The 17,383-nt window shown below is 51.0% G+C and overlaps 5 protein-coding genes across 5 annotated transcripts; 3 read left to right on the top strand and 2 right to left on the bottom strand.

Moving 5' to 3' along the window:
- The first annotated feature begins 1,867 nt into the window (after positions 1 to 1,867).
- Positions 1,868 to 5,545, top strand: PSV08DRAFT_366661 (armadillo-type protein). The gene is made up of 2 exons (XM_014220431.1): positions 1,868 to 2,266; positions 2,331 to 5,545. The coding sequence occupies exons 1-2, from the start codon at positions 2,082 to 2,084 to the stop codon at positions 5,338 to 5,340; spliced, it is 3,195 nt and encodes a 1,064-aa protein (XP_014075906.1). The 5' UTR covers positions 1,868 to 2,081; the 3' UTR covers positions 5,341 to 5,545.
- A 1,580-nt stretch (positions 5,546 to 7,125) lies between these two features.
- PSV08DRAFT_232811 (Spc98 family-domain-containing protein) lies at positions 7,126 to 9,994 on the bottom strand (the record flags this gene model as incomplete). The annotated part of the gene is made up of 2 exons (XM_014220430.1): positions 7,126 to 9,822; positions 9,880 to 9,994. 2 exons carry the CDS (start codon positions 9,992 to 9,994, stop codon positions 7,166 to 7,168), a joined length of 2,772 nt encoding a protein of 923 aa, XP_014075905.1. The 3' UTR covers positions 7,126 to 7,165.
- Positions 9,995 to 10,164: 170 nt separating this feature from the next.
- On the top strand, positions 10,165 to 11,074 carry PSV08DRAFT_382995 (chromatin modification-related protein EAF7-domain-containing protein; the record flags this gene model as incomplete). The annotated part of the gene is made up of 1 exon (XM_014220429.2): positions 10,165 to 11,074. The coding sequence occupies one exon, from the start codon at positions 10,165 to 10,167 to the stop codon at positions 11,005 to 11,007; it is 843 nt and encodes a 280-aa protein (XP_014075904.1). The 3' UTR covers positions 11,008 to 11,074.
- A 1,279-nt stretch (positions 11,075 to 12,353) lies between these two features.
- PSV08DRAFT_366658 (pyridoxal phosphate-dependent transferase) lies at positions 12,354 to 14,043 on the top strand. The gene is made up of 3 exons (XM_014220428.2): positions 12,354 to 12,503; positions 12,566 to 13,157; positions 13,207 to 14,043. Exons 1-3 carry the CDS (start codon positions 12,383 to 12,385, stop codon positions 13,937 to 13,939), a joined length of 1,446 nt encoding a protein of 481 aa, XP_014075903.1. The 5' UTR covers positions 12,354 to 12,382; the 3' UTR covers positions 13,940 to 14,043.
- A 1,512-nt stretch (positions 14,044 to 15,555) lies between these two features.
- PSV08DRAFT_212072 (uncharacterized protein) lies at positions 15,556 to 16,798 on the bottom strand (the record flags this gene model as incomplete). The annotated part of the gene is made up of 2 exons (XM_014220426.2): positions 15,556 to 16,119; positions 16,170 to 16,798. The coding sequence occupies 2 exons, from the start codon at positions 16,796 to 16,798 to the stop codon at positions 15,741 to 15,743; spliced, it is 1,008 nt and encodes a 335-aa protein (XP_014075901.1). The 3' UTR covers positions 15,556 to 15,740.
- Between the last annotated feature and the right edge of the window lie 585 nt (positions 16,799 to 17,383).

The raw sequence follows: 17,383 nt of genomic DNA, 5'->3' as shown, positions 1-17,383 counted from the left end.
GCATAGCATTCATGGAGTGTATATCTATAGCTTTTGGAAGTACTGTTCAGAGTTGAGGATGAACATGGTACTGGATGGATTGATATGTGAATGTACTGGAGTTGGTGACTCGAGCCGAGTCACTGGCTCCGATGGATTCGTGTATCAACTTGTTTTTTCTCAACTTTGTTGGTAGTTTCAGTATTATGTTCATATCAACAACTGCTTCATACATCATCTCAGCGCGACCGTTATTGCTAAGGCGGCAAGAGCCGGAATCCGCCATAAGCTGTTAAAGAAATTATTGATTTTCTTGTCTATTTCGTAGAGAAGCTCCCAAAAGGTCCCATTACCCTCCGAGGCCTCGCAGCTGTCATGAATTCGCTGGCAGATAGATTTGAGCGAGATCAATCTTAGGGTTAAAACAATTCTGGTTAATGATACACGATGGATTGTATGGGTGCAAGGGTGTTCTGTAGACATTCAATTTTAAGAACAGCAGCATTGCTGCTAGTAATGTAATTGAAATTCTCTTCTTTATCCACTGCATAATGTTTTGTGAAATGGGATTGAAATATGCGATTTACAATGTGCATTACTTTTGGGCAGGTCATTGCGCACGAGGCGAGTTGACACAAGCGTGCTGTAAAGTGCAAAACCACAGAAATCCGGGGTATCGATAAGGCGCGGGGTATGATCCGAGCGTCATGACCGACGAGGCCTCTTGCACTTTGTGTAGTATGATTCTGACATGTTGTTGGGAGCAAAGAGAGAGATACGGCAGCGGTGCGAGATTTGCGCATGTAACCAGGGAACAAGCCAATAGCCGGAGTTTCGAGTCTAGAAGAAGTGATATGCAGGGGCTATTCGCATGCAGACTCAATTACCGGGCTGGCATGTGGATCCTACAACGTACAGTTGCATTGGCAATGCGGTGGCGAAAATATCAAGACTACGCGAAGACTCGAGTAAGCACGAAGAAGATTCGTTATTTCGTGTGGGACTCGACGAAGGATTGGCAAGGCACCTGCTTGGTAATATGGCTAAAGGGTGTGGCGAAATTTGGGTTTGAAGACGACAGCGTGGTTTCAACTTGGAGGTATCGGTGAGGTAGTCTGGAGCGTCCGCGGTTGGCCGTAGCGTGCTAACTTGGCAGGGCAGGACGAACAGCAACCGGCAAGCCTACCGTATCAGAAAGGGACCGCCGGCAGACTGGGTCCAGAAGAAGAGGTAATCCCGCTACCGGCGGCAGCACTGGATGCAAGCAAAGGCTGTTGAGACGAAAGATGCCTAGAGTACAATACTCTACATGGGCGGCAGTGAAGGGCGAGATATGGAAATGTGTACTTTCTGGAGGCTGGAGCGGTGCGTGTTTTAGTGCGAGTCCCTGATCTTCGGTGCTGCAGGCCCGGCGGCTCTCAACCGCTCTCAGCCACGTCCCTAAGCAGGGCTTGTCCTGAGAAGGCGGTCAGCATGCCTGTACCAGACTTCGCCACAAATAGATGATGGCCTTTTGCAACGTGGGCTGCTGCAGGACACGGAGCGGCGACAAGCCCTCTCTGCCCCGCCATGACCAGCAGAAAGAGAGGGGCGGATGGCTGTCAGTGGCAAAGAACTGGAGAAATTGCGGCGAGAGGGAAAAAAACTCTGTATTCGCTCGTTTCCAGGGTTTTCCGATGAAATCATGGGGGGGCCTTTGGACGAACGAGGGCGAAGGCGAATGCAAAGGCGTCGGGTTGCTGTGTGCAGGGGTCAGCACACGCTAATCTTATCGGCTTACGCCCTGGCCAAAAATTTCTCAAAGCGAGACAGCCCACCAACAGATAAAAAGCCCCTCCACAGGCATTCTTTTTACGCCCTCTCTCCACTCACTCTCCCTCTGGGCTGACCCAAAGTACTTTCTCTTCTTTGTGTCGCTGCGTCAGGATCGCATAGAGGTTGCGAGCCGATTTTCTCGCGGCTGTGTTTGATACCCAACGGATAGATTCACTCTATCTTTTCCGCGCCAAAAGTTTTTTTGGGCCCCGCCGCCTAAGTCCATATAAGGACCACCCGCCCCTCGTCTCTCACTTCTCCTACACACACCTCCACCCTTCACCACAATGGCGCCTGCTGCTTCGCACAATGCCAAGGACGTCAAGTCCGAGAACTCCAAGGCGTTCAAGGCGCTCGAGGAGATGATGCAGAAGTTGACCGTCTCCAAGGCACAGGACGAGATCAACGCCTCTGCCCAGGCCATCGCCACCTTCATCAACGGCGACATTGAGGAGGCTGACGCTCCCACCCAGTATGTCGACGCCATCTGATTTGCCCCTGGCTTTCAGCAGCACTGTTGCTAACAATCTTTCCAGCGCTGTCTCGGTGCTCAAGAAGCAACTCGCCAGCAAGAAGGATGCTGTCGCCCGTGAGCGTGCCCTCGACGCCATCCGTGCTATCGCCCAGCACGCCCACGTCTCCGCCGCCGTCGAGCCCTACCTCGTTTCCCTCCTGCCCGACGTGCTGGCCGCTGTCGGTGACAAGATCACTGCCGTCAAGGTTGCTGCCCAGACTGCCGCCGAGGCCATCGTCACTGCCGCGAACCCCAACGCCGTCAAGGCCATCATCCCTCACATCATCAAGTCGCTCGAGTCGGCACAAAAATGGCCCGAGAAGATGTGCGACCTCAAGTGCATCGAGGTCCTCACCAAGAGCGCCCCCGCACAGATGGCCTTCCGTGTCCCTGACCTGATTCCCGTCATCTCTGGAGCCATGTGGGACACCAAGCCTGAAGTCAAGAAGGCTGCCTACGTCACCATGGAGACTCTCTGCTCCTTGATCTCCAACAAGGATATCGAGCGCTTCATCCCCGAGCTCATCAAGTGTATCGCTAAGCCCGAGAACGTCCCCGAGACCGTTCACTTGCTTGGTGCCACCACTTTCGTCACTGACGTCCACGAGCCTACTCTTGCCATCATGGTTCCCCTTCTCGAGCGTGGTCTCGTTGAGCGTGAGACTGCCATCAAGCGAAAGTCTGCCGTCATCATCGACAACATGTGCAAGCTTGTCGAAGACCCCCAGATTGTCGCCGCTTTCCTGCCCCGTCTCATGCCCGCGCTTGAGAAGAACTACGAAAACTTGGCTGACCCCGAGGCCCGTGAGAAGACCCGCCAGGGTCTCGACACCCTCATCCGTGTCGGTGCTGTCCAGAACGGCAAGATCCCCGAGCTCGAGAAGTCTGGTGACATTGCCACCATCGCCGCCAACCTCAAGGCTGTTCTTCCTTCTTCAGTCAAGGTTGACGAGCGCTTCGAGCCTGTCGTCAACTACATTGGTGCCATTGGTGGCCAGCTGATTGACGAGAAGGACTACGAGCCTCTCAACTGGCAGGCAAACGCCGGTCCCTTCGTTGCCGTCCTTGTCGGTGACGAGGCCTCCAAGGACGTCACTGAGAACCTCCGCAAGAGGTCTCTTCCTGGTGCTGCCGCTGAGGAGGCCACCGAGCCCGATGAGGAGGAGGGCGAGGACCTCTGTAACTGCACATTCAACTTGGCCTACGGTGCTAAGATTCTGCTTAACCAGACTCACCTTCGTCTGAAGCGTGGTCAGCGTTACGGTCTTCTCGGACCCAACGGTTCCGGAAAGACTACCCTCATGCGCGCCATCAACAACGAGCAGGTTGAGGGTTTCCCCAAGCAGAATGAGGTCAAGACTGTCTACGTCGAGCACGACTTGGACTCTGCTGACACTGAGATGACTGTCATCGGCTGGACCATGAACAAGCTCAAGGCTGTCGGTATCGAGAAGCCCCAGGAGGAGGTCACCAAGACTCTCAACGAGTTCGGTTTCACTGATGCCATGTACAACGGACCCATTGGTGCCCTCTCTGGTGGATGGAAGATGAAGCTCGCTCTCGCTCGTGCCGTCTTCGAGCAGCCCGATATCCTTCTGCTTGACGAGCCCACCAACCACTTGGACGTCAAGAACGTCAAGTGGCTCGAGGACTACCTCACCAGCTCTCCTTGCACATCCATTGTCATTTCCCACGACAGCAAGTTCTTGAACAACGTCATTCAGCACGTCATCCACTACGAGCGCTTCAAGCTCAAGCGTTACAAGGGTAACCTCGACGACTTCGTCAAGCGTGTGCCTTCTGCCAAGTCTTACCACGAGCTGTCCGCTTCCGACATGGAATTCAAGTTCCCCGAGCCCGGTTTCCTTGAGGGTGTCAAAACCAAGGCCAAGGCTATCCTCCGTGCCACCAACATGAGCTTCCAGTACGAGGGTACCTCCAAGCCCCAGATTGAGGACATCACCTTCCAGTGCTCTCTCGGATCCCGTATTGCCGTCATTGGTCCAAACGGTGCCGGAAAGTCCACCCTTGTCAACGTCTTGACTGGTGAGCTTGTCCCAACCAAGGGTGAGATCTACCACCACGAGAACATCCGTATCGCCTACATCAAGCAGCACGCTTTCGCCCACATTGACCACCACCTCGACAAGACTCCTTCCGAGTACATCCAATGGCGTTTCCAGACTGGTGAGGACCGTGAGACCATGGACCGTGCCAACAAGATCGTCACCGAGGAGGACGAGAAGGCCATGGACAAGATCTACAAGATCGACGGTACCGAGCGCCGTGTCATTGGTATCCACTCCCGCAGAAAGTTCAAGAACTCTTACGAGTACGAGTGTTCGTTCGCTCTTGGTGAGAACATCGGCATGAAGAACGAGCGCTGGACACCCATGATGACTGCCGACAACGCCTGGATTCCCCGTAGCGAGATCATGGCTTCCCACGCCAAGATGGTTGCCGAGGTTGACCAGAAGGAGGCTCTTGCCAGCGGTCAGTTCCGTCCTCTGGTCCGTAAGGAGATTGAGGCTCACTGCGCCAACTTTGGTCTCGACGCTGAGCTTGTTTCCCACTCCCGTATGCGCGGTCTGTCTGGTGGTCAGCGTGTCAAGGTCGTCCTCGCCGCCTGCTCATGGCAACGCCCCCACTTGATCGTTCTCGACGAGCCTACCAACTACCTCGACCGTGACTCTCTTGGTGCCCTGTCCAAGGCCATCAAGACCTTCGAGGGTGGTGTCATCATCATCACCCACTCCGCCGAGTTCACCGCCGACCTTACCGAAGAAGTCTGGGCTGTCATGGACGGACGCATGACCCCCTCCGGTCACAACTGGGTTCAAGGACAAGGTGCTGGTCCTCGTCTAGCCAAGGACGAGGACCCAGACCAAGTGTCGTATGATGCCATGGGAAATAAAATAGAAACAGCGAAAAAGAAGGTTAAATTGAGCTCTAGTGAGATGAGGAAGAAGAAGAAGGAGCGCATGGCTCGTCGCAAGCGTGGTGAGGAAGTTTTCTCCGATGAGGATGACTAGTGGCGTGCGTCTTCTGCATGGATGTTTTCCTTTCTTCCGGTTTGCATGCCGACGGGTGGTTGGCTTTTCATGACATAATGCAGTAGTTTACAGATTATGGTCAATGTTCGGCGTATGGTTATCAAAATGTTCACGAATGCATCTTGCGGGTACCTCACTCGTAGAAGATAGAAATAGATTTTTATCATACTTCATTTCGTTCACCAACACCTTGAAGCTGTGTCACTATGACTTTGTGTGCACGTGTGATGTTCATCGCCGTAGTAAAGGTAGGTTATTGTAATCTAGTCTTACTGTTGGACTCATCTTCTTTATATATATGGGCTACTTGCTGCTTGGATGTTCAGTCCTCGCCGCAAATTACTACTTGTCTTATGGCTACCTGTCATAGCCCAAAACCAAGACACGTAGGCGAGATCTTGACCTATGGGTAATAGAAATTAGGTCAGAATACGACTTAAGATGAAATTTAAGTAAATTTAAAAATTTAAAAATATAGACAACCTGTTTACTTTTTCCTATTTGCAGTGAATCCACTTACGGTACCTCGGAATGACGTTGTATCTTTCGAGGTTAACATGTCTACCTCTTCAGAACTTATTTCACATCATTTCTGAGAAGTCAATCGTAATGTTCATGCCTGTAAATAAGCATCTCAGAAAACCAATGATCTTTTGATGCTTGAAATGCGATTTGAGAGTGGAGATTACATTCTAGTCTTGTGGAGCGGATGACTTTGGTGGTAGAGATATGAACATATTTTAATTGATAACAACTGTTAATAACAAATATCTGAATACTGTATAGTCTTTTAAACGTACTTTCATCGAAATTCTGAAACAAACAATGCCACGATGCATTCCCACTAAATAACACTCTATCAATGAGAAAGATAGCTCATTCAGGCCTGCTGGCAGAAACTACAGATGTTTACTGTGCCAAGAAGCAGATGCTGCTTACTGGATAGTTCGTGGTGGACTGGAATACTGAAATGAAAATAGCTCCGATTAAATCAAAGCCGCTGTTCATGATAAGCCGCCTTCACTACCAGGCATTTAAATATAGTAATGTTACATGCTAAGATGCTAGATTCGAACACGAAGACTAATATACTTGAGCCGAGATTGTGTAGTTCTATGGTACTGGTATGTATTTGTATCTTATGGACATTGCGCTGTTTCAGGGGAGGCAGTGTTTATCCGAGTATTTTGGTCCACCAAGAGATTACACCCTGTATGTACAACACATCACTCGAGGTGACTCAGATGACCCGAGATACACGATGAGCGGGGTACTCGTGCAAACCCATTTTACCCAAAAAAAAACTCTCCAATATTAGCCAAAAGACTTTGTATCCATCGCTAATCTCTTGGAATACGAGAAAGAAACAAGACCTGGATACCGGTACATGACTTACTAGATGTACCCCACGCAGCTTGGTTCCTCTAGTCACATTGCCACGTTGTACTGTATTTTCAAGTCATGTGCGTAGATCATCCACGACACGAGACGAAGTCTTGGTAGAGGGGTGTCGACGGCTCCGGGTCGATGGATGCGGAACGCTCTGCATGGTCTCGTGCCAACATTGTAGATCATTGCATGCATGTGTCAAAGCTGCCACTTCGATTGCTCGTCACTATCTTACACTAGAGGAAGTCGTGAGCAGTAGTGTCTTAATATTATGCTACACTTGTACCTGATGGGCGGGGACGAACACCGCACATCGTGGCTAACAACGGGCCGAACCGCACAAAAGCATCACCATATTGGCTCGGGCCGAAATCAGAACAAGACGTTTACCCATCAGGCTAGACTATTTAGTGCCTCACGAGGCAGCAAAGTAACCGTTCATCTCCATAGCAATGACAAGGCGCTCCATAGAGTTTTCCTCTGCTGTGCCCCTTCCCTTACCATAGCTCTGTTTGCCCGTCAAACCTCGACATACGCTGAAAAATACACGTATCTTGCCCCTCAACTTGGCATACAGACTCTTGACATTTTCTTCACTCCCATGTGTCTTCGAATTCTGCATCTTGGAAAAGAGAAGAATGTGCTCAAATATTTCTTCAACAAGAGCCATGATCTTGCGCTGGCGCTTGCGAAGCAAAAGTGCAAAGAGAATACTATCGAGACATTTTTCGTGGGCATCACGCAACGAGGCGACGCCTTCTGTGACGCGTACGCCTAGCTCGCCAGCCATGTCCTCCTGATCAAGGCGGGCTTCGACTTTGGAGACGAAGCATTCGTACTCATTCCAGGGCTCAGTAATCCCGGTCTGGAAGACGTAGTTGGTTAGGGCAATCACAAAGTGGTATGCCTCCATCCTCAAGTATCGAGAATCGCGATCGGGATATTCGCGTGGCAGATGCGAAACTACAAAGAGCATACGCAATAACCGCAGTAGGAACTTGAAGATATAGTCGTACTTGTCGAGTGCAGTGGTCGTGATGACAAGGTTCAGTGGAGGCGGCGCTACGTACTGTAGTCGAAGGAAATCTAGCGCAGGTAGAGCGTCGGGATCCATGACCTTTTCTTGCTCTGCCTCGGTGAGGTTACGAATGGCAAAGTTAAGTTGCCCCGGGAGTTCGTCATTGTCTCTATGGTGCAAGTGTATTTTGGGTGCGGATATTTGACCGTCTTTCTGTGTGGACTGAAAGAGCGCAGAAGAGTAGTAGCTTTCACTCAGTACCCCTCTCAATGCCAACCGGAGTTCTGAACTCGCTGGCGGCCATGACTTGCGGGAGCCCAGCTGCAAACCCATATGCACCCCACTGCGCATTCTTCCTTTGTGTCGCTCGGCACTTTCACGATTGGGGTCGAAGAGAGCGGTCGCTAAAAGTGACGAGAAGACACCATCACCAAGTAGATGGTACTGTCGCTGTAAAGACAGATGTAGACGCAGTTGATGAGAACGGAAAAATAGACGAACTGTGGCTGCGTTCACCAGCTTTGCTTGTGCCCTGATGAGCGGGCGAAAAGACAAGGTGGAGGCTAGAGACATTGGTGGTGAGAATGTGCTGGAGTTTGAGTCGTCTTTTTCCCGAGTCGTATCGAGAATGCTTTCCATGAGAAGCTGCAACTCATCAGGTAGAGTCTCCGAGGACAACTTGGGAGTGGCATCCATCATTCGAATGGAGTCTTCAAAGTACCGATCAAGATTTTGTGTGTCAACTGAAAGTTCTGCAGCCGGTGCTGGTGTAGATGGGACGGGATGGATGTCTACAGCGTCGGTATGGCCTGCACCAAAGGCTAACAATGCTTGCCTCAGCCTCTCTTCATAAGCCTTTGCTTTCTCTGCTAATTTCTCCACTTGCTGCCACTGGAAAGCCCACTCCATATCTGGGGGCTGAACAGCCAGTCCGTCCAGGCGAGCAAGTGGGTGATGCGGATGCTGTGTCTTTAGGAAGCGAAGACTGTTCCCAGTCTCAAATATCATATTTCCATCTTCGGGAGATATGAATCTCGGCATCATTTCAGATCTGTATACATACTCAACCGCCGATGTATCACCAACAGTCTCTTCTACCGTCACAAAGCTGTCACGTTGCCAGATGGGCAGGGCTGCCTGCTCTTTTCGTATACCCATCCATTCGCCAAGCAGCTCCAAACTCGGTCTAGCCACTTGACAGAGTAACTGACATGACAGCTGGCGGAGTTGATCGTCTCCCTCCTCAATTTCCAAAAGACGGTGATGCAGGATAGAAGAGAGTTGCTCGTTAGTCTTTGCGTGCTTCACAGCATCAACCATGCGCGCAACATGTATTAGAATACTTCGAGGCTTCGCAAATTGGTGCTGTAGCTGGATCAAAGACCGAATCTTGGAAGACTGTTTTCCCAGGGCATGCTCCAGACTGGCGAGAATGCTTGACACAGACGTAGCCAAGGCAACTTTTGCGGGTATGGATGCAGCAGAAGCAAAAGTGCGCTCAGCAAAGGATCGCAAATAGAGAAATGTATTGCCAGTATGGGTGAAATAGGCAATGAAGCTCTGGGCAACCTGCAGACTCAGTCCTGACGCTCGCCCCTGGAGGATGGTGGGCTCGAAGGATTTCGATTTGGGATTGAAGCGAAAGAGGATAGACGATCGACCCAGTCCGAGGTTCCAGAGCGACTGTAAGAGAATATCGGCTTTGAGTATCCTTCCAGCACTTTGGTTCTCGTCATCGCGTACCAATGTTGCATCAAACGCCTCGGGGCCGTGTTCGGTAAGGTATGGTGATGGAGTTTCGATATTCTGCCTCTTCTCAAAAGATTCCCATGTGAAGAACAGAACGTCTTTGTTGGCGGGCCCCTGGTCAAGCGCTATCTGCCAAACATCTTCGTCGGGCTCGAGGGGCGGCGTGTCAATGACGATGCTGGACTCATCCAGACTCTCCAGGTCTGGCAAAGGACCAAATTTGAATGTATCGAGGTCCGGCAGTCGCAGCTCATGTTCAAGGTCATGTTTGGGTGCATATGGATGGTCGAAACGGATGGCAGCGACTAGGGCAGGTCAGCAAGACGCGTCTCCATGGAGGGTTTAGGGACGCGACGGCTCACTGTCTAGCTGCAGCGGGGTGAAGAGCGATGACTCTTCTTTAACATCAAAAAAGGAAGACTGTTCCCACAGGCGATCGCTACTGAACACATTATGAATCGAATCGCCCGCTTCCATGGCGGCGGCACAGTCGAGTAATCGGATAGGAGGGGTATGACGCTGTTCCTGTCTGGACTGGGGGGCGCTCAGCCCTACCCACCTGCAGCTTCGCGTCGCGTATCCATTTTCTCGCGCATTCCCGCTCATCCTTCCACAACCACACCGTCATCGCTATTTACTCGCGGGAAATGCCTCCTCGGAAAAAGGCAAAGGCCAGCGCTGCCTCGACTCCGTTGGGCGACACCCAGCCAAAAACGCCCCAGGACTCGGGCGCCGTGCAGGCGCAAGATGAGATTCTCAGCGACCCATGGGCCGATGAGCAGGAAACGCAGCTCCTCAAGAGCATGATGAAGTGGAAGCCCACCGGCCTGCACAAGCATTTCCGTATGATTAGCATTCACACTGATATGCGCTCGCATGGCTTCGCGGGAGAGGATGCACCCCACACGCGCATCCCCGGCATCTGGAAGAAGCTGTCGCAGTGGTACGACCTGGATGCCCTTGACACGCGCGAGAACGAATTTGCCTTTTCCGACGAGCCAGACCCGCTAGACCCCGACGACGCTGCCAACCTGCCCGAATTCGAACTACCCGAAGAAGAATTTGGTGAGATGATGTGGCGGAAGCGCTTCCATAGCCCAGACTCGGTCGTAGCTTCATCGCCGCCCATGGTCCCGACAGACGAGTACAAGGACATTTATGCACCAGGCATTGGCTTGCTCAAAGACCTGCCAGATGGTGTCCGCTCCCAAAAGGCGGAGAGCGTCACGGAAGCAACGTCCACACCAAAAAACACCAAAGGCACACGACCAGCCAGGGCTGCAAAGAGCGCAAAGAGCGCCAGGTCTGCAGCTAACGCAGCAAGGAACACCAAGCCGAGAAGCACCGTTTCTGAATCTGCTGAGGAAGAAGACGAGGATGAGGACGAAGAAGAGTCCAGCGTAGAGTCTGAAGAAGATAGCGCGCCGACCACGCGGAGAACCAATCGCGCAAAGCCCAAGCCGGCGCCGAAGCGGACGAGGAAGAGATAGATGAGCGGGTCGATCATGGGTACGGCGTTGGGACATTACGAATACCCGCATTCCTCTTGATCATGACAGCCTTTGCAGAATAGCAGAAGGTGTTTGAATATCAGGAATCCATTCTGTTTCATTACAATTTGGCTCATCACGGTAGCACGCATACGGAGACCGACAGGGATGACCTACCGTACAAGCTGCAAAGATGCATATCTTAGATAGCCAGCATCCGAGGACGACAGTGCCGAGCCATAGCGATGACATCGTCACAGCATAGGCGTTCACCCTTTAAGACCACTCCATATGTTGGCCTACTACCTCCAGGGGAGTTACTGTAAAACAGACCACCAACCTCCCTTCCCCAATAGGACACAACTACAGTAGTCTCGCGTTCCACAACCAGTCTTCCAGATGTAAAGATGAGGCCACAACATACTTTAGCAGACAAAGCGGCATTGATTAAGCGGAAGTACAAAGCTGGGTTTCGCTAGAGCTGACTTGTTAGTTTAAGATTGCGTTGAAAGACCGTCTTTGATTGCCAGATCCCAGTTCTTGTCCAAGTTCTGAGCCTCAAATACATAGCTTGCTTTGCCATACCGATTGATTGTCTGGCGAGACCGGCTAGTAGAATCGAGCCCACAGTTAGGACAGAGGCGTTTATGTATGCATATGTCGCCCATTCAATGAAACCGGCAACAAAATATTGTCCGTCAATATCATTCATCAACATTAGTAGCCAACCTAATAATACATTTATTCTTTTTAAGCAACTAAATAGTATGTCCATTGTGTAGTTTTTCTCCAGGAAAATCTCATCAGCAACACGCTGCAATATTGGCGCTTTGTGTCGTGAATGATTCGTTTGAGCGGATGATTGATGACCCTGAGGAACATCGTGGTATTGTGATTACAGGCAAGCATGTATCGATGAGCCAATGACAATACTCTACACCAATCCATGGTACAGGAACTCTTGGCGATGCCGGCTATACCTTCCCCCAACACCAGCATAATCTCTTCACAAACAGGCTATCTGACGCCATCAAATACTATGTAAAACACGATGTCCCGAATCACCGCTAAATTCAAGCTTCATAACCAATATTCCTTCCTCAATAGAATGCCAGCAGGAATACTGTCCAAGCTCAGTTATCTGTGGAGCACAAGTCCGGTAGTAGCCGCCATCAACGCCGATTGGTCAATTGCTGCTGTTATGACACGAAAGGGCGTGCTACAACGCCTAGAATGCAGCTTGCATCCAAGCATGCTCGCAAACTGACCAGTCATCATATCATTGACTCACCGTAACTTAGGTATTTATAATTGAAGCTGGAAGGTCTTCCAATATTACAAATAGTATCCTTTGCTACAAAAACTTCTCTCAATCATGACGTCAAATGCAAAGTACGGTGTTCCAGACATCAAGACGAAGGATGGCATTTGGTTTGGAAAGGAGCTCCGAGACGAGGCTTTTCTCTTCGACAAAGGATTCCTGAACTTGAATCATGGTATCTCAAGCTATCTCACATCAAAGCTCCTTCAATCGCGATATTCATCTAACACTTCTCAGGCTCCTTTGGCACATACCCACGTCCTGTACAGGACAGGTTTCGCGCCTTCCAAGATGCTTCTGAGGCCCGACCCGATCAGTTTATCGTCTACGATTATCCACGGTATCTAGATGAAGCACGGGAGGCCATAGGCAAGCTTCTTAACACACCCTCTTCCACTCTGGTCTTTGTTCCCAATGCCACGACAGGTGTAAACACTGTCCTACGTAATTTAACTTTTACCCCGGGCGACCACATTCTCATGTTCAGTACCATTTACGGTGCTTGTGAGAAGACAGTAGCTTACGTCACTGAGAATACGCCAGCCCAGTCTGTCAAAGTGGAGTATACCTTTCCCGTCGAGGACGACTGGCTCGTTGCGGAATATGAAAAGAAAGTCAAAGAGGTCGAAGCCAAGGGCGGAAAAGTCAAGATTGCAATCTTCGATACTGTAGTCAGCATGCCTGGCGTACGTCTGCCATTCGAGCGCTTAACAGCTAAGAGTAAAGAGCTGGGTGTGTTGAGCTGCATCGATGGAGCGCACGGTATCGGACACGTCGAGATTGATCTGGGTGCTCTGGATCCTGATTTCTTCGTGAGTAACTGCCACAAGTGAGTTTCCGTGTCTCTCCTTCACGCACAAGCTAACGCGAAAAACAAGATGGCTCCATGTACCCCGTGGCTGTGCAATCTTCCACGTCGCGCACAGGAACCAAGCCATGATCCGCAGCACTCTGCCTACTTCCCATGGCTTCTTGCCTAAGGGCTCAAAAGTCATCTCGCCGTTCCCCAAGCCCTCGTTTACTAAACCGGGCGCAGAGCAAAACAAATCCGAGCAATCTGCATCTCTGGGCAACAAATCAGCATTCGTGAATGTTGAGAAATCGGCTTTTATTGCAAACTTCGAGTTTGTGGGGACCATTGATTCGAGTCCTTACCTGTGCGTTCCCAAGGCGTTGGAATGGCGAGAGACCCTCGGCGGCGAGGCCGTGATCCGCAAATACTGTCATACACTTGCGCGCGCGGCTGGCCAGCACGTAGCTTCTGTCCTTGGAACCGAAGTACTCGAAAACAGTACGAGTACCATGGGCCAGTGCTGCTTGTCCAACGTTCGACTGCCTATTTCGCTCGACAAGGTATTTCATACCGCGTCAAATAGTGGTATCGACAAAGAGGACGTCGGTATCAAGGTGAGGGATTGGATGAAGAAGTTGAGTAGCGAAGAGTACGACACTTTTATCATGGTGTATTGGTATGGGGGATCCTGGTGGTCACGATTAAGCGCGCAGGTGTACCTTGAGATGCAGGACTTTGAGTGGGCAGCTAAGACGCTCAAAGAGATGTGTGAGAGGGTTGAGAATGGCGAGTGGGCAGGAATAAGGGGCAAGTTATAATTCTGTATGGTGTGAGTCCCGCGCCAAACAGTAGTTTCATAACCGAAGACTAAGTCATGATATTGAGTCATGGTGTACTACCACCAAATGCCTCTTTCTTGGTATCTTATCCCCTCCATCCATGATTCTATTCCATCAGCCCCATCTTACTCCAATATGCCCCAACTCAACCCACCTTCTGCAGGTCCTCTAGACTCAATACCTAGGCTTCCCAGCACAAACACTGAACATCTCACCGCAGTCCTTGCACTACCCATCGTGTTAGCCAAGCCCAATTCGCAGCACCAAACTCTCAGAGAAGAATGATAACAGACACGTACTTCGTTCGCCTCATGCCGAAATATATGGCACACATGCTCCGCACACGTCTTCTTACATCCCTCCTGACCCGGTGTATGTCCGTTCTAGCCCCAATATCTCATTAGCCTTTCTTATTCTTTCTTTCCCCTTGTCGGGGGGGGGGGGGGGGGGGAGGGGCATCGCCATCTCACCTCTACACAAAAGTTGAAGAGCTGAACACAAACATCGCAGTTGGCACCACGCTGCTCAATCGCACTCGCAGCAACGATGGCAGCAATCAGTACCACAACAAAGCCGTGTATACGCATGATTCGTTCAAAGTATATCGGGTAAAGGTTATCCACCAAGGGAAATCAATCGAGTGTGTAGAATATAGGTAAGGTATACTCCAGTCCAGTTTGCCAGATTGAGCGACAAAGCAAAGGACTTTTTATGTTGTGAAGGCGAACGCAGCGGTGAGCAGCGACGACGCCGCCTGTTTACCTTTTTACCTCCACGTGAGTCCCTCCGCCGTCTGTCGCGCTAGGCAGAGCGCCATCAAGTGAGTGAAAGCCGATTGTTCACGCCCGAGGGCGCGCAAACGGACAGATAGCGTGCGCGCCTGACCGTTTCTAGGTCGCCTATGTGACACTTCGCATTCACTACCCACTTACCCCGTTATACAGTCGAAAGGTGCAAACGTGTGGCTTGGACTCGTGCGCATGGTAGGACAAAGGTAGCGCGGGGCGAAAAAGGTGTCTTTGAGGATATTGAGTGTGGTAAGTGCCTGGGCGAGACGTATCAAAGTCGTTGTAGTTAGCCCCGCGGTTACTCCAAGGGTCCGAGTAAGATGAGCAGGAGAGAAACATGGTAGTATAGGTCGGTCAGATCCCCGACACACACCCCTTGCAATCTCCACAGGGAGAAGGGAAAAAAGGGCGCACGAGCGCGTAATTCGCCCGTCTTGTTGTGTGTAATGCGAGGGACGAAAAACGCACCGGCCAAGCGCTCGCAGTGTAGAACCCTTGGCTTTGGCAGACCAAGTGGACTTGGCAGTTACACAAAAGGAAAATTTTTGAACGAGAAAACGGGAAGGGGCAATTGGTCAAATACATTGAATTGTTTAAAATGTTTTGAAAATATCTCTCTTTTTCTTATATGTTTTCTTTTTCATCTTTAGAGGGGGAGGGGGAAAACTCTCATCGCCAGGATGGGGGAAGGATACGGAGAAAAGGAAAAGTGGGAAGGAGGCGTAAGAGGAGTAGAGTGATTAGTAGGGATGAGAGATAAACGACCCGCTACACCACACACACACATACACGCCCTAACCAAAATTATGTACAAATATGTATAAAATGGAAGGGGTATCCAAGCGAACGTAATCTTCATGGTAACCTAAACCTCTTATTTTTATTCCTAGGGATAAAAACTTTCGGGTTTGAACATGAAAAAAATATAACAAAATTTTCAATTTAGGGAAAGGTTGAGGGGGTCTGTGAAGGAGAGAGATGAGTGGGCTGGATTAAATGGTACGGACACCACGAGCCAACTCAGCTCTTACACGCCTCCTGTATTGGTCGCGATATTGGATTCGGCCGTATGTTCCAAAGCCAACGGCGAGGAAAAAGAACAAGGCCCAGACTGAAGTGACGACGAGACCAATGGGGAAGAAGGCCAAGGCGGTTCCGGGAACGACGAATGGCGCAGTAGAGGCGACGGCGGCAGAGGCGGATGCGGCCGCTTGAGGATCGGCATTGGTAGGGGCACTGCCGGCGCGAGAAAAGATTCCGTTGACGAATGAGGCTTCTTGAGATGAAAGCGTAGTCTCGACATCCTGGCCAGTGACAGGGTTCCTGGCAGCGAGATCAATCTGGGGAACGAGAAGAGGCTTCAGCGATTCTCTGTGATATGGTTAGAAGATGTATCATGACACCAAGGTGTTGTCACTTACTGGGTCATGGCTGAGCCCATGAGGTTGTCGTTGATCCTTCCTACGTACATGAGGACCTTCAACTGTGTCATGCTGTTGATGTCCTGCCTCTCAACCAGCTTGCCTTCACTGATTGACGCGACAACCTCTCGCTTTGCAAAGTTGCCTTGCATGTTCTGTACAGTCGCGCCAAGGTAGGATAGCGTCATGCTCACGTCGGCAGCAGTGACACCAACCCATGGATTGATAGGAGCCGAGACATTGTACATTCGGAGTTCGGCCTGGAAGACACCAGTCGTGTTGTCGAGGAACGGTAGGTTGTAGCAGACGGCGATTCCACTTGGGTTTGATGCTTGGCCGTTGAGATTGCTTAGGGTCTTCATACAGGCCGTCTTTGTCTGCTCCTCCCATTGAGCCAAGTTCACATTCGATGCATCACCAGTCGACGGTGTTAATGAGGCCAGTGGTGCAGTGTCGGCAGGGTTTGCGTCTTGTCGTCGAGTAAGGGTGGCCATGCGCCCTGCGTCCCGTCGAAGTACCTCCTCCATATCCAGACCCGGCTGAAGAAGAGCGTTCACCTGACGACCCTTGAAAGCAGTTGCGTGTCCAGCAGCAAGCAGAGTGCCAACTAGGGCGCGTGTGAAGAACATAATGGAGATGTATTAGTCGACGGTGAAGTATTAAAGTCGGTAGTGTCAATATGGCCGGCTGCCCAGCAGCGTTGGTGCTGAAAAAAAAAAGAGTGGAAGTGAAGAGAAGAACGATGGCGCAAAAGTTTCTCACCGAGCAAAGGAAACGGGCATCGGTAGTGTCATTAGCAATCAGATTAGAAGAAGCGGAAGGGCGACGCGGCAGTCACAGCATGAAGAAACGCGGTGCGGAAAACGCATGCGCGTGTGGATCGGGTGGACGTGGTGTTAGTAATGGCGTGACTGATTCGGGCGCCAGACTCGCAAAGCAACACCGAGCCCTGCTGAAGCTCGCATAAGGGAGTTGAGACGACATGTGCTTGAAGCTGTGACGGGTGGCACCAAGATTTCCATGCGAGGAAGTGACGGCAATAGGGAACGAGCCGGAATTGGCATTATAGGGCCCGGTCCGGGGCCAGCCAACAGGGCTTGCGCTCGGAGGTCGAGCAGTTTGCGGGTGGGGATATAGGCAGCATGATGATACTGGACTCCTTGAGACAATTGGTGTTGAGGTCTGGAGCTGGGCAACGGCGCTCAAACTAGGGG

Source organism: Bipolaris maydis, assembly GCF_028858645.1.
Source record: "Bipolaris maydis strain C4 unplaced genomic scaffold PSV08scaffold_18, whole genome shotgun sequence".
In the NCBI taxonomy this organism is placed as follows: domain Eukaryota; kingdom Fungi; phylum Ascomycota; class Dothideomycetes; order Pleosporales; family Pleosporaceae; genus Bipolaris; species Bipolaris maydis.
This window is presented reverse-complemented; position numbering and strand designations above follow the sequence as displayed.

Bases quoted from the DNA above. Each gene is read 5' to 3' on its own strand.
- PSV08DRAFT_366661 (XM_014220431.1), top strand. From the start codon at position 2,082: ATGGCGCCTGCTGCTTCGCACAATGCCAAGGACGTCAAGTCCGAGAAC. The intron at 2,267-2,330 runs GTATGTCGACGC...CAATCTTTCCAG, and splicing joins GAGGCTGACGCTCCCACCCA to CGCTGTCTCGGTGCTCAAGA.
- PSV08DRAFT_366658 (XM_014220428.2), top strand. From the start codon at position 12,383: ATGACGTCAAATGCAAAGTACGGTGTTCCAGACATCAAGACGAAGGAT. The intron at 12,504-12,565 runs GTATCTCAAGCT...AACACTTCTCAG, and splicing joins ATTCCTGAACTTGAATCATG to GCTCCTTTGGCACATACCCA. The intron at 13,158-13,206 runs GTGAGTTTCCGT...GCGAAAAACAAG, and splicing joins TTCGTGAGTAACTGCCACAA to ATGGCTCCATGTACCCCGTG.